This window comes from Hakea prostrata, chromosome 9 (assembly GCF_041222555.1).
Source record: "Hakea prostrata isolate BN-2017 chromosome 9, UWA_Hpros_2, whole genome shotgun sequence".
In the NCBI taxonomy this organism is placed as follows: domain Eukaryota; kingdom Viridiplantae; phylum Streptophyta; class Magnoliopsida; order Proteales; family Proteaceae; genus Hakea; species Hakea prostrata.
In genome coordinates, this window is record NC_142608.1 from 56,410,683 (window position 1) to 56,422,818 (window position 12,136).

Below are 12,136 nucleotides of genomic sequence, written 5' to 3' on the forward strand. Positions count from 1 at the left end.
TCTTTGTATGCTGTGGTTGAATAATTAGAACATAAGCCGCACATCCAAAAAATTTTAAGATGAGAAATATTTTGCTTCTGACTATAAGCCAATTGTAATAGGGAGAATTTATGATAATCTTTTGGCTTGATGCGTACAAATGATATTCTTTTTTCTCATAAATAATGATTTAACTATTAATTGGAGATATTTAATAAATAATGTTACAAAACCATTTTGGATATAAACATGAGCAACAAGCTAGCCTGAGATGTAAATTCATAATGCGGCTATTCAACTGTGATCTCAGTTGTTATACAATAATCATAAAGCCTGATATGTAAATTCACCAGTATTATCAAGACAAACTGTCTTTATCTTATAATCCATAAATTGTGCTCTTAATCTAATTATTTGAGCAAACAACTTTGCAAATACCAAATGCGAGTTCATAATGAACATACATGTGACCATTTTATAGATGCATCTACTAAAATCATACATTATCTGAATAGTCCACATGATGGGTGAATGGGTCCATATATTTCACCCTCTATACGTTTTAAAAACGTAAAATGTTCAATCTCAACTTTAGCTAGTAATATCTGACAATAAATTTTCCTTGAGAACAAGCAGAATAAAAAAATTCACTCAATTGAATAATCTTCTGGTTATTCAATAAATGACAATTGAATTTTCAATAATTTTTCGCATCATACTTCATCCGGGATGGTCCAACCGGTCATGCCAAATAATAAAACTATCATAATCAATATTCTTTTGATTTACCCAAGCATGTGTTTCAACTATGTGAATATTCGTGTAGTACAAACTAGGAGTAACTGTCTAACACTTTTGTAGTAATGCATAGTTACTCACTTTTACCATTATTTGTAGTCTCAATTTGATAATCATTTTGGCAAATAGCTTCAAAACTTAACAAGTTTATTTGAAACTTACTACAAGATAATGAATTATTTATAGCCAATTTTTATCTCCCAGATAATAATAGATTATCTCTTCCGGAGCTTCCAATCAATGTTGTACTATTGATTATTATATGAACATTGGCTTACGCATCATCAAATAAGATAAATATATATATATATATATATTTTTTTCTAAGTATAATATATGTCGTAACATATAAAAGAATATTCACATTCTTCATCAAAATGAAAAAAAATAAATCAAAAGATATATAGAAAGTCAATAAAAAAAAATTATAGAAGAAAAATATTAAAATTAAGATAAACTAACATATAAGATGAGATTTGAAGAGAAAAGAATTACAAAGTAATATAATATTAATTTTATTTTTATTTGAACTCGACTAACATAATCAAATATTCAATTATTATCTTCAAAGGAGTTTGCAGCATCTAGATGTGTAGTATTTGTGAGACTATCAAAATCATCCATTTTATAGGCAAAAATTGCTAAAGTATCATGATTTTGGAAAATCCAATTTATCTCCATATTATTTTTATTTCTTTAATTAAGGCTTGACAAAGCTTAATTAAATATTGTGGAGTACGACAGATACATGTCTAATGGCTTTTATACCACATCGATGACAAATATTATATTCACTCCTTGAAGAGTTATATTGAGAATCTTTATATATTATTCTCTTATTTATTTCCATCATAATGAGGGTCATTATTCTGTCTTTTGCCACGTTATCTTCCACAGTTATAACCATAATTATAATTTTGCCTTATTTCAAGCATATCATGAATTGCTACATTCACTTCAGGGAATTGAACAGTACCAATAAAATGAGCTTCATGACTTTTCATTAATAGTCCATTATTTTACTCAACCATAAATAAACATGATATCATTCAGAGTATTTCTTAAAACTCTTTTTACAATATTGCTATTGTAAAAACAAATATGAAGTTTGAAAATTTGCTGGCATATTTTCATCAATAATATTTTTTCCACATAATTTCAATAGACTAATTAGTTTCAAAAACTGCAGAACTTTATTTATTTACAGTTTCAAATCTTGCAACTTCATGTACATTTGCAGAACTGTATTCATTTACAGTTTCAAATCTTATAACTTCAAGTGCATTTGCAGAACTGTATTCATTTATAGTTTCAGATCTTACAATTCCAAGTATATCTGCAGAACTGTATTCATTTACAGTTTCAAATCTTGCAACTTCAAGTGCATCTGCAGAACTGTACTCATTTACAATTTTAAATCTCGCAACTTTATGTGCATCTGTAGAACTGTATTCATTTACAGTTTTAAATCTTGCAACTTCAGGTGCATTTAATAATATTTGTGGTGCAAGACTAACAACCACTATGTACAATAAATAAAACCGTTATTTTTAGATTGGTTAATGACAAACCACAATTGTTAAGGTAACTTAATATGTTATTTGATTCTTAAATTCAATAAAATACATACCTTTCTATCACGATGCACTTACATTTCAAGATAGAGAAGGTAAACTCCATTGTTTACAAAAACGCGCGAGGAGGTACATAGTTTGCTATCTTTCTTCTCAAAACACAATACTTTGAGCGGAGTCATTCACAATTACTTCGAACGGAATCGTGCTAATAACGTTTTATAAAATAAAGAGAAAATATGGAATACAAAGAAGAAAGACAAGATCAGTTCAGCTCCTCTATTGAGTTAGTCATTACATACTCCATATTCTCTGATATGATAATATCAGAGTCTACAAAGAAATAATATATGATTTTCATACACAATAAAATAATCTTGATATGGAAGGATATATTGCCACCCAAGATATAAGGTGCATAGAACACAAATATTGACTGCCAACATTGTGTAATGATATGGTTATGATCTTCACTAATATTGCATCCTGAGGTAGTTGAGATCTTTAATTGGAAGTACAATCTATTTGAGGTAATGGACATCCATAATAAATATTATTTATAACACATTATGTATTTTAATTTTTTTTATTATTTTAAATAAAAATAAAACTAATAATATACTAAACAATTTAAAATAATAAAAAAATCTTAAAGTTAAAAATGATAATTGATAAAAAAAAGAGCCCTAAGGTCCTCTGTGATCAGTTAGCTAATATTGGAAAACAAGTCTCTGATCAGCGAAAGTTTTTTTTTTTTTTTGGTTTTAACAAATTTGGGACCAGCATATGATTCCTTTGCGACAGTGATGTTGAAACCGCCCGTCTTGTCTTTTGCGAGATCTGGTTCCTCTTCTTCAGAGTCACAGTCTGTGGAATAAAAATCCTGTTGTTATTTCTGAGCCAAATTCTTCTCTTGCATTTTTTGGTGCTCAAGTATCCAAGAATGGTTGTGGCGGTGGTTGCACTGAATTTCGTGGTGGCCGTGGAAGTTTTTCCTCTTAGAATCGAGGGTTTGTGCCTACTACTAAGTCTTTTGCTTCTGTAAAAGAAAATCAATCTAGTTCAAATTCTGTCTTGGGTTCTGTTACGCCTCTTATTTGTTGTCAAATCTGCAAGAAACCAGGCCATGGGGCGTTAAAATGTTGGGGTCATTTTGATCATTCATATCAAGATGAAGGAATTCCTAAGGCTGCGTTTGTTTGCAAAGGTGGGGTGGGAAAAAAGGGGTGGGGAAAAAAAACATGTGGGTCCCACATGTAGTGGGGTGAGGGAGAAGAAAAGGAAAGGAAAGGGTTTTGTGGAAAAGTGATGGGGTGGGTCCCACTTTTTACTTTTCTCAATTTTCCTACAAAATCCCACCAAATATGTGGGGTTCTAAAATAGCATGGGGTGGGTTTTAATACTAATCCCACCTTCGGAGTGTTTAGTTTTTTTCCTCCTTCGGAGTGTTTATTTTCTTCAACCTTCTTCGCCCTCTTCATCTTATCTCATTCACCCTCAAATCTGTAACTGAACTTCTCCCCTTCTAATCCAGATTTCCAATCGCTTTCTCCCTTTCCTCTACCCCTGTCCATCGTTTTATTTCCCTAACTTTTCCTCTTTCACTTTCCCTTTCTATTTCCTTGATTTTCTACTTCTGGGCGAGTTCTACTCGTTTGTGTGTTGGCTCTAAGTAATGGAGCCTAGAGCAGATCACACTACCGAGGAGGAGTTCGATTCCGAACCCATATCTGTGGATGAATCCATCGAAGATCGAGCGACGGTTTTGCGGGCTAATACTCTGGTTGGGAAGGTTTTACCCGGGAAGCAATATCGGAAGCAGGCAGCCACGGAAGCGTTACCGAAGGTCTGGAATACCTGTATGCCAGTGGAGGTGATGGATTTAAAGGAGCATCAATTTCTATTCAAGTTCCATCATGAGAGGGATATGCAGAACGTTCTGGAGGAAGGTCCATGGTCTGTGGGGGGTAATCTCATTGTTTTGGAACCATGGCAAAAGGATGCTCATTGGAAATTTGATTCGGTTGAGTTTTGGCTTCAACTTCATGATATCCCTTTTGATCTGTTGTCTTTAGAACTTGCTTGTCAACTAGGGGAAAGCCTTGGGGTACCTCTGAAGGTGATGCTGATTCAAGGAAATCAGTTTGGAAGTAGGGTGGAGTATTTGCGTGTTAGAGTCAAGGTAAATATCAATAAACCATTGAAAGCTTGTTTGCCGCTCAAGAGAAGATCAGGTGTTGTGTTAAAGGTAATGATTCGTTATGAAAGACTCCCATTATACTGTACAATTTGTGGCTTATTGGGTCATGAAGAAGGGCGATGTTCTATGCTTTTTCAAGAACCTCGGCGAACTGGAAGTGGTAGTTTAATGGAGGTGATGACTGGTAAGAATATGGCTGCACTGCGTGCTCCTAGTCCGGACCAACGTCTCATTGCTCAGTCGGCCAAACTGAACTTTCTTGACTCAGAATATTATCAGAAAAAGTATGTGGCAGCGCCGGCACCGCTGCGAAGCACTAATGTAGTGATCGGAGAAGAAAGCAGAGGGGGGCAGAATCAGGAGGCGGTTGGGACAGTTGTCAGTTTACCACGTATTCTGAGTACTCTGCAACAAGCAGTACAACCCCGCGTGCCTAGCACTACAGAACAACATCCTCAAGGCAATTACCAATATCAAATTGGAGATGGAGAGAATCAGGCACCAATGATAGGGCATCGTACTCAAGCTCAGGATGAGGATGAGCCTGCTGTAAATTTTTCTATGCAGACTATGCATATTGCATCCTTGCTGTCAAAGATGATGTCCCAATCAGGTATGTTGTTACCCTCAGAATCCCCACTTGGTCTAACGGGTAAATTGCAACCTAACATTTCCCCAGCCATGCCTTTTCCTGTACAAGAAATCCCTAATCTACCCTCCAGCTCGACATCTTTTTTGGCAGCTAATACAGCTGGGACCATTGCTTTTCAAAATCAATTGTTGTCGGCCTGTAATGTGGGAATACCTCCTCCAAGCACCCATAACCCAAACCCGACAACTTCCCAAACCCTGAAAATATTTTCTAATCAAATAGAGAACCCGGAACCACTTTTTGACCCGAATACTTACCCCCCACTCCAGATTGATCCGCCTGTTTCTTCAATTAATATTTTCCAACCTTCACCAACCCATCAACCCATATTACCTTTGCAGCCTTCGTCAGAAGAGAGTTTCAAAATTCAAACCGCAGGAAAAGCTGGACGGAAGAAGAAATCAATAACTGAATCTCTACATCTCAAGAGCAAGCCGAAGAGACAAAGGAGAAGTACCAGAGTCATGGGGAATAGCTTGTCACAGGAGGAGAGCAAAGATTTGGTTGAGCATTTTTTAGAAGACAACCCCGTAATGGAAGCCGCAGCGCTCCATTACGGGAAGCAATGAGAATGTTATGCTGGGAACTGCGGGGGGTTAGGAGACCTCTGTTGTTCTGAGAGCTTAAAAACATCTCCAACCAAGAGTCCATTGAAGTGATTTTCATCATGGAAACTAAAAATAGAGCAGCAAAAGTGTGCCATTTTGCGAGGAGTTTAAAATTCCAGAATTCTTTTATTGTTAATCCAATTGGCTTGGCAGGTGGTTTAGTTATTATGTGGAGAAATACTATCACCCTTAACATCCTTCATAATTCCTTTAATTTGATCGATTGTCGAGTTGCTTTATCTGATGGCAGAACCTATTATCTCACTGGAGTGTATGGTGATCCTAATAGACACAGGAGAAAAGCTATCTGGGAGGAGGTAATTCAACTTGCAACAAACAGACAGGCTGGATGGTTGTGTTGGGGCGATTTTAACTCTGTTCTCAAATGGGCTGAAAAGGAAGGAGGAAATAGTATTAATCCTGGAAATGCAGCGGATTTTCGAAACATGATCGATAGATGTGGCCTAATTGAATTGGATGCTAAAGGGCCCAAGTTTACCTGGAGTAACAAGCGACAAGGCGACAACCGAATTAGGGAGAAACTCGATCGGGCTTTTTCAAATATTCAGTGGCGTATCGAGTTCCCACAGGCAGAAGTCAAGGTGATTCCTTCTGTTTCTTCAGATCATGCTTTCCTGATCCTCAATACAGAAAAAAAATACAGTAAAGGTGTGCGCTCTTTTAAATTCCATTCAATGTGGCTACAACATGAAGATTGTCAAAGATGTGTTGTGGAGTCATGGTCGAAGCCGAGGTTGCAACAAACTCAATCACTTTTATCTATGAAACTGGTTGGATGTGCTGAAGATTTACAACATTGGAACAAGGAAGTATTTGGTCTTGTTGAGGAGAAACTATTGACATTTCAAAAAGAATTGGCTGCTCTTCAGGCTAAGAATGGAATTGACATGGACCAGGGGCGTGAGGCTGACCTGAGGATGTTAATTGAATAGTATTTATACTATGAAGAAGAGTTATGGAGGCAGAAATCAAGATGTGATTGGCTAAAAGGAGGAGATCAAAATACTAAGTATTTTCATGCAAGCACTATGCTCGAAGACAACACAACAGAATTTCAAAATTGAAGATGGAGAATGGGAATTGGACTCAATCAGAATATGATGTATATGAGGAAGTTTTTCAATATTATTCTGCTATTTTCAAGGCTGAAGGAGTGAATATAACAGACATGGAGTATGTGCTAGAGGCTGTCCCGGAGGTGATTTCTGCGGAAGATAATCAATTTCTGGGTCATACACCTACAAAGTAGGAGGTTAAAACAGCCTTGTTTGAAATGAGTCCCCTCAAGAGCCCAGGAACTGATGGTTATCCCCCAATTTTCTTTCAAAAATTTTGGGAATTAATTGGGGATGACCTCTATACTTTTATACTAACGTTTTTTTCTACAGGTAAATTAGAAGGAGGTTGTAACATCACTCAAATCTGTCTCATTCCTAAGATAGCACAGCCAGAGTCCATTGAGCATTTTCGCCCAATTAGCCTCATCAATGTTTCTGTGAAGGTTATATCTAAGATCCTGGCATCCAGATTGAAGCTATTACTCCCAAATTTTATTGACCCTGCGCAGTCAGCTTTTGTTCCTGGCAGATCAATCTCTGACAATGTGTTTACAGCTCATGAGGCGTATCATTATCTAAAGCAAAAGAAAAAAGGTAAGAAGGCTTATGTTGCTGTTAAGCTTGATTTAAAGCGTGCATATGACAGGATTGAATGGTCTTTCTTACGGAGTTTGTTGGGCAAAATGGGATGTTGTAGTAAGGTAATTGGGTTGATTATGGAGCTGATTACTACTGTCACATATAATAGTTTGGTTAATGGAGGAGAAAGGTGTTCGGTGGTTCCTACAAGAGGCATAAGACAGGGGGATCCGTTGTCACCAGCTTTATTCATTATTTGTGCACAAGCTATGAGTTATCTCATTCGGCGAGAGGAGGATTTTCAGCACATTAAAGGTCTGAAAATTCGAAACCGTACTATAAACATTTCACATCTTCTTTTTGCCGATGACAGTATTCTTTTTTCAGAAGTTGGGCTGCAACAGGTCTTCAATTTGAAAGAGATTCTGAAGAGGTTCTGTTATGCATCCGGGCAGCAAATAAACAAGCAGAAATCTTGTTTAACTTTCAGCAAAAATACTCCAGGGAAGATTAAAAGATGGTTTGGCAGGATTTTAGGTATCAAATATGGGGAAGGACCGTCAAAAAACTTGGGGCTGCCATCAGAGTTAGGCATCAACAAAGCTCAACTCTTCCAAGTGCTCGTAGAGAGGCAAGCATCCAAACTCAGCGGTTGGGCACAGAATTATTTAACACATGCTGGGAGGGAAATCTTGATCAAATCTGCCGCTCAACCGGTGGCTAATTATAGTGCTATGCATTTCAAGTTACCTAAATCCATAAACTACAAGATGAGGAAACAGCTTGCCAATTTTTTCTGGGGTGGATCTGCTGAATCACATTCTATACATTGGTATTCTTGGAATAAGCTTACCTATAGTAAAGCTAAAGGAGGTGTAGGGCTCAGAGAACCTGAACTACAGAATTTGGCTTTATTGTCTAAGGCAGCTTGGAGATTGTATACTAACCTAGATTGTGAGTGGGCTAAGCTGATGAAGGCGATTTACCATCCTCATACAGATGTTTTGAATGCAAGGTTGGGCTCCTCCCCATCTTGGGGATGGAGAAGTCTTTGGGAAGGTTTACAAGTGATTAAAAAGGGCTTAATCTGGAAAGTGGGAAATGGGGAGAAAATCAACATAGCTACAGAGAGGTGGGTGCCAGGAGTGGAAAATGGAATGGTTCATTTGGTTGTTGATGATAACCCCGCTATTTTCAACGTTGAGCATCTCATAGATCCAATATTGGGGCAGTGGAAACGGGAGCTGATTCAACAATTGTTCTCAGAGGGGGATGCAACAGCGATTCTCAATATACATTTACCTACTCATAGCAGGGGTGATCGTTTACTTTGGGGAGCAGCAAGGAATGGGGTATACTCTGTCAAATCCACATATCTAATGTTGAAACATGAGAAAGAACTAAAAGAAAATTCCCAGGCTTCTTCATCATCAAACAGTAGGTGGGAGTCTACATCTACACAAGTGTGGAAGACTGTTTGGAACCTTAATGTGATGCCAAAGGTTAAATCGTTCTTATGGAGGGCGGTGGGAGGTGGAATAGCATCTGGAGACGGTCTAGCTACTCGAAATCTGACTTATGAGATAAGCTGTCCAAGATGTAATGAAGAGAAGGAAACCCCAGAACACATATTACTTAGATGTCCATATGCTAAAGCGGCTTGGTATGGCAGCATGCTGTCCTATAGAATCCTTCAACTTGAAGGTTTCAACTTGCAAAATTGGATTCAATCATGGGGTCATTGGAGCATATTGGGGAAGGAAATTGAGGAGGATCTGAAGCGCTTCTCAGCGTGCCTGGCATGGGCCTTATGGACTGCAAGAAATGAATTCATTTTCGATGGGTCTAACATTTCGCCAATGCAAGTAGTGGAGTCAGCAGCTGTAATGGCGGAGGAGTATAAGAAAGCCAACTTACATCCTCGCTCTTCTACTCCTTCTCAACGTCACCAACAACCAATGCGATGGAGACCCCCAGCTATAGAATGGCTTAAAATCAATTGTGATGCCTCATGGAAAAAAGGACATCCAACTGGAGGTTTGGGAGTAGTGTGTAGGGATCAATCAGGTGAACCCCTTTTTGCCATTGTTGAAGCCGCAACTTTTGGTAGCAGCTTTGAAGGTGAGGCGTTGGCTCTCCGAAGAGGTATGACTGAAGCGGTAAACTTGGGTTTCCCTAAGGTAGCTTTGGAGTCTGACTGCCTTGCTCTTATGGATCGTCTTCAGTATGGGTCTTTCATGGGCCCAGTTCCTCTTCAACCCATTTTAGATGATATAGAGTTTTTGTCAAATAGGTTTGAGGAATGTACTTTTCGTTTTATTCCTAGGGAGGCTAACTCAGTAGCCGATACCCTAGCCCGGAAGGCATTGTCGCATGGGAGTATGACAATTTTGCCTGAGTCCAGTCCGTGGTTGAGTGATCTTTGTAATCATGATTCCATGAGTTCTTCTGAATAAATTTATATTTCACCAAAAAAAAAAAAAAAAAAAAAAAAAATAAAAAAACAACGACACAAAGGGTTTTTTTTCCAAAACCCTTTCCCCCCCCCCCCCCCCCCAAGCAACCAAACACTTTACCATTTTAAGATTTAAAGGAAAAGTAAGAAATTTACACATTTTTCAAGAATTTTCCCACCCCTTTTTTCCCACCCAAACTTTTATTCCAGCAAACAAACGCAGCCTAAGGCTTTATCAGCTATTTGCCTAAATTCGGTCCAAGATGAGAGTTGGTTCCCTAATTCAGGGGCTACATATCACATTACTGATTATCAAGGTAAGCTTTCCTCTGCTATTTCTTTTAAAGGGGATTCTTTGATTATGGTTGGTAATGGTGATTTGTTGCCGATTACACACATTGATTTAGTTAATCTTGGAGATTCTTTCTCTCTAAAAGATGTCTTGGCCGTTCCTTCTATCAAACGTAACTTGGTTTCTGTTTCCAAGTTGACAAAAGATCTTGGGTGCTCTGTTGAATTTACTGACTGTGGTTTTGTTGTTAAGGATCGGACCATTCAGATGGTTCTGGCATCAGGGAGTAAGAAAGGAGGCTTGTTGAAAGCAAACACAAACATGTTGTTGAGCTTGGTTTGGCTTTGTTGTTCCATGCTTCCCTGCAGATGAGATTCTGGGTAGAGGCCTTCTTGACTTCTGTTTTTCTCTTAAATGTGTTGCCTTCTAAGGTGTTAGGTATGAGTAATCCTCTTACTGTTCTCTTTGGTCAGCAGCCACATTATTTTGCATTCTGGGTTTTTGGGTGTGCATGTTTTCCTTGTTTGCTCTCTTATGCCTCAAATAAGTTTGATGCTCGATATTTACCTCATATGTTTATGGGGGTACGACGATCGTTACAAGGGTTATCGGTGTTTGCACATTTCTACTGGGCGAGTTTATATCTCAAGGGACGTTGTATTTGATGAAGCAGTTTTTCCTTTCAAAAATCCTGTCATTCCTTCTATGTCTCCTATTGTGGACAGTTGGACTTTTGAGGGATGGACAAACTATAAGAAGTCTACATCTGCTAGAGTGGTTTCTGAGGTTTTTGACCCTATTTCACTGCCTAAACCTTGGTTCACTGATGTTGCTGGTGACACTCCGTAGTCTTCTTCATGGTAGCAAATGCTTCTTCTTTGGGCCCTATTGTGTCCACTCAAACTGATCCTGGTTCTGTTTTTGGTAGTGGGTCTTGTTCTAATCTTGAGCCCACTCAAACTGAAATGGGTCATAGTGTTTATGGTTTGAGCTTAACAAATGTTTCCAACACAGCCATAGGTTCAGTTGTTACTGGGCAGCAAGGTGTTGGGGATTCCTTGAGGATCACTTCAGGTCTGTTATCTACACAAGGTAATCTTACTATGGTTACAAGGGCAAAAGATGGGATTCGAAAACCCAATCCAAAATATGCCTTTGTTGTGTCTATTATTCCAACTAAACCACGCATGGAGCTTTGGCCCACTCTGGGTGGTATGATGCTATGGTGGATGAAACGCATGCCTTGGCTGTAAATAAAACCTGGAGTTTAGTTCCAAATACTGCTAATATGAATGTTGTAACTTGCATTGGGTTTTTAAGTCAAAATTGAAATATGATGGCTCATTAGAAAGGTTGAAAGCACGTTTGGTTGCTCAAGGTTTTAATCAACAGGAGAGATTAGATTATTTTGAGACTTTTAGTCCCGTTATTAAACCTGTTTCCATCAGATTAGCGTTGAGTATTGCCACAATGTTACAATGGCCCATTAAACAATTGGATGTGAAAAATGCATTTCTGTATGAGCAATTAACAACGCTAGTTTTATGACACAACCACCCGGCTTTGTTGATTGTTCTAGACCCAATGATGTTTGTCAACTTCACAAATCTTTGTATGGGCTTTGCAAAGCTCCTCTCGCTTGGTTCGACCGTTTTAGTGGTTTTCTCTTGGATTTTGGGTTTATATGCAATCTATTTGATGGTTCTATGTTCATCTATAAAGCTGATGGACATCATGATATTATTGCTTTATGTGGATGATATTGTTCTCATTGGCAACAATTCGGATTTTATTCAAACTTTTGTTGGAACTTTGCGGAAGACTTTTGCAATGAAGGATCTTGGACCGTTACATTATTTTTTGGGGATTGAAGTTTCAACTACTTCTTATGGGCTTGTTTTTGTTTTGTCTCAAGCAAAA

General features: G+C 38.0%; 2 protein-coding genes across 2 annotated transcripts; both read left to right on the forward strand.

The window, feature by feature from the left end:
* Positions 1–4,026: 4,026 nt before the first annotated feature.
* LOC149005645 (uncharacterized) lies at positions 4,027–6,764 on the forward strand. Its single transcript, XM_089135968.1, has 2 exons — positions 4,027–5,164; positions 5,965–6,764. The coding sequence occupies exons 1-2, from the start codon at positions 4,027–4,029 to the stop codon at positions 6,762–6,764; spliced, it is 1,938 nt and encodes a 645-aa protein (XP_088992094.1).
* Positions 6,765–6,898: 134 nt separating this feature from the next.
* LOC149005646 (uncharacterized) lies at positions 6,899–11,469 on the forward strand. Its single transcript, XM_089135969.1, has 6 exons — positions 6,899–7,061; positions 7,221–9,773; positions 10,272–10,486; positions 10,585–10,721; positions 10,942–11,061; positions 11,145–11,469. Exons 1-6 carry the CDS (start codon positions 6,899–6,901, stop codon positions 11,467–11,469), a joined length of 3,513 nt encoding a protein of 1,170 aa, XP_088992095.1.
* Positions 11,470–12,136: the final 667 nt, after the last annotated feature.

What these genes read in the sequence shown, in the direction of transcription:
- LOC149005645 (XM_089135968.1), top strand. Translation starts at nt 4,027, where the DNA reads ATGGAGCCTAGAGCAGATCACACTACCGAGGAGGAGTTCGATTCCGAA. An exon ending in AAAGATGATGTCCCAATCAG is followed by an intron (nt 5,165 to 5,964) that starts GTATGTTGTTAC and finishes TTGGCTTGGCAG; the next exon opens with GTGGTTTAGTTATTATGTGG.
- LOC149005646 (XM_089135969.1), top strand. Translation starts at nt 6,899, where the DNA reads ATGGAGAATGGGAATTGGACTCAATCAGAATATGATGTATATGAGGAA. An exon ending in GGAAGATAATCAATTTCTGG is followed by an intron (nt 7,062 to 7,220) that starts GTCATACACCTA and finishes TTTTTTCTACAG; the next exon opens with GTAAATTAGAAGGAGGTTGT. An exon ending in AGGATCGGACCATTCAGATG is followed by an intron (nt 10,487 to 10,584) that starts GTTCTGGCATCA and finishes GCTTCCCTGCAG; the next exon opens with ATGAGATTCTGGGTAGAGGC.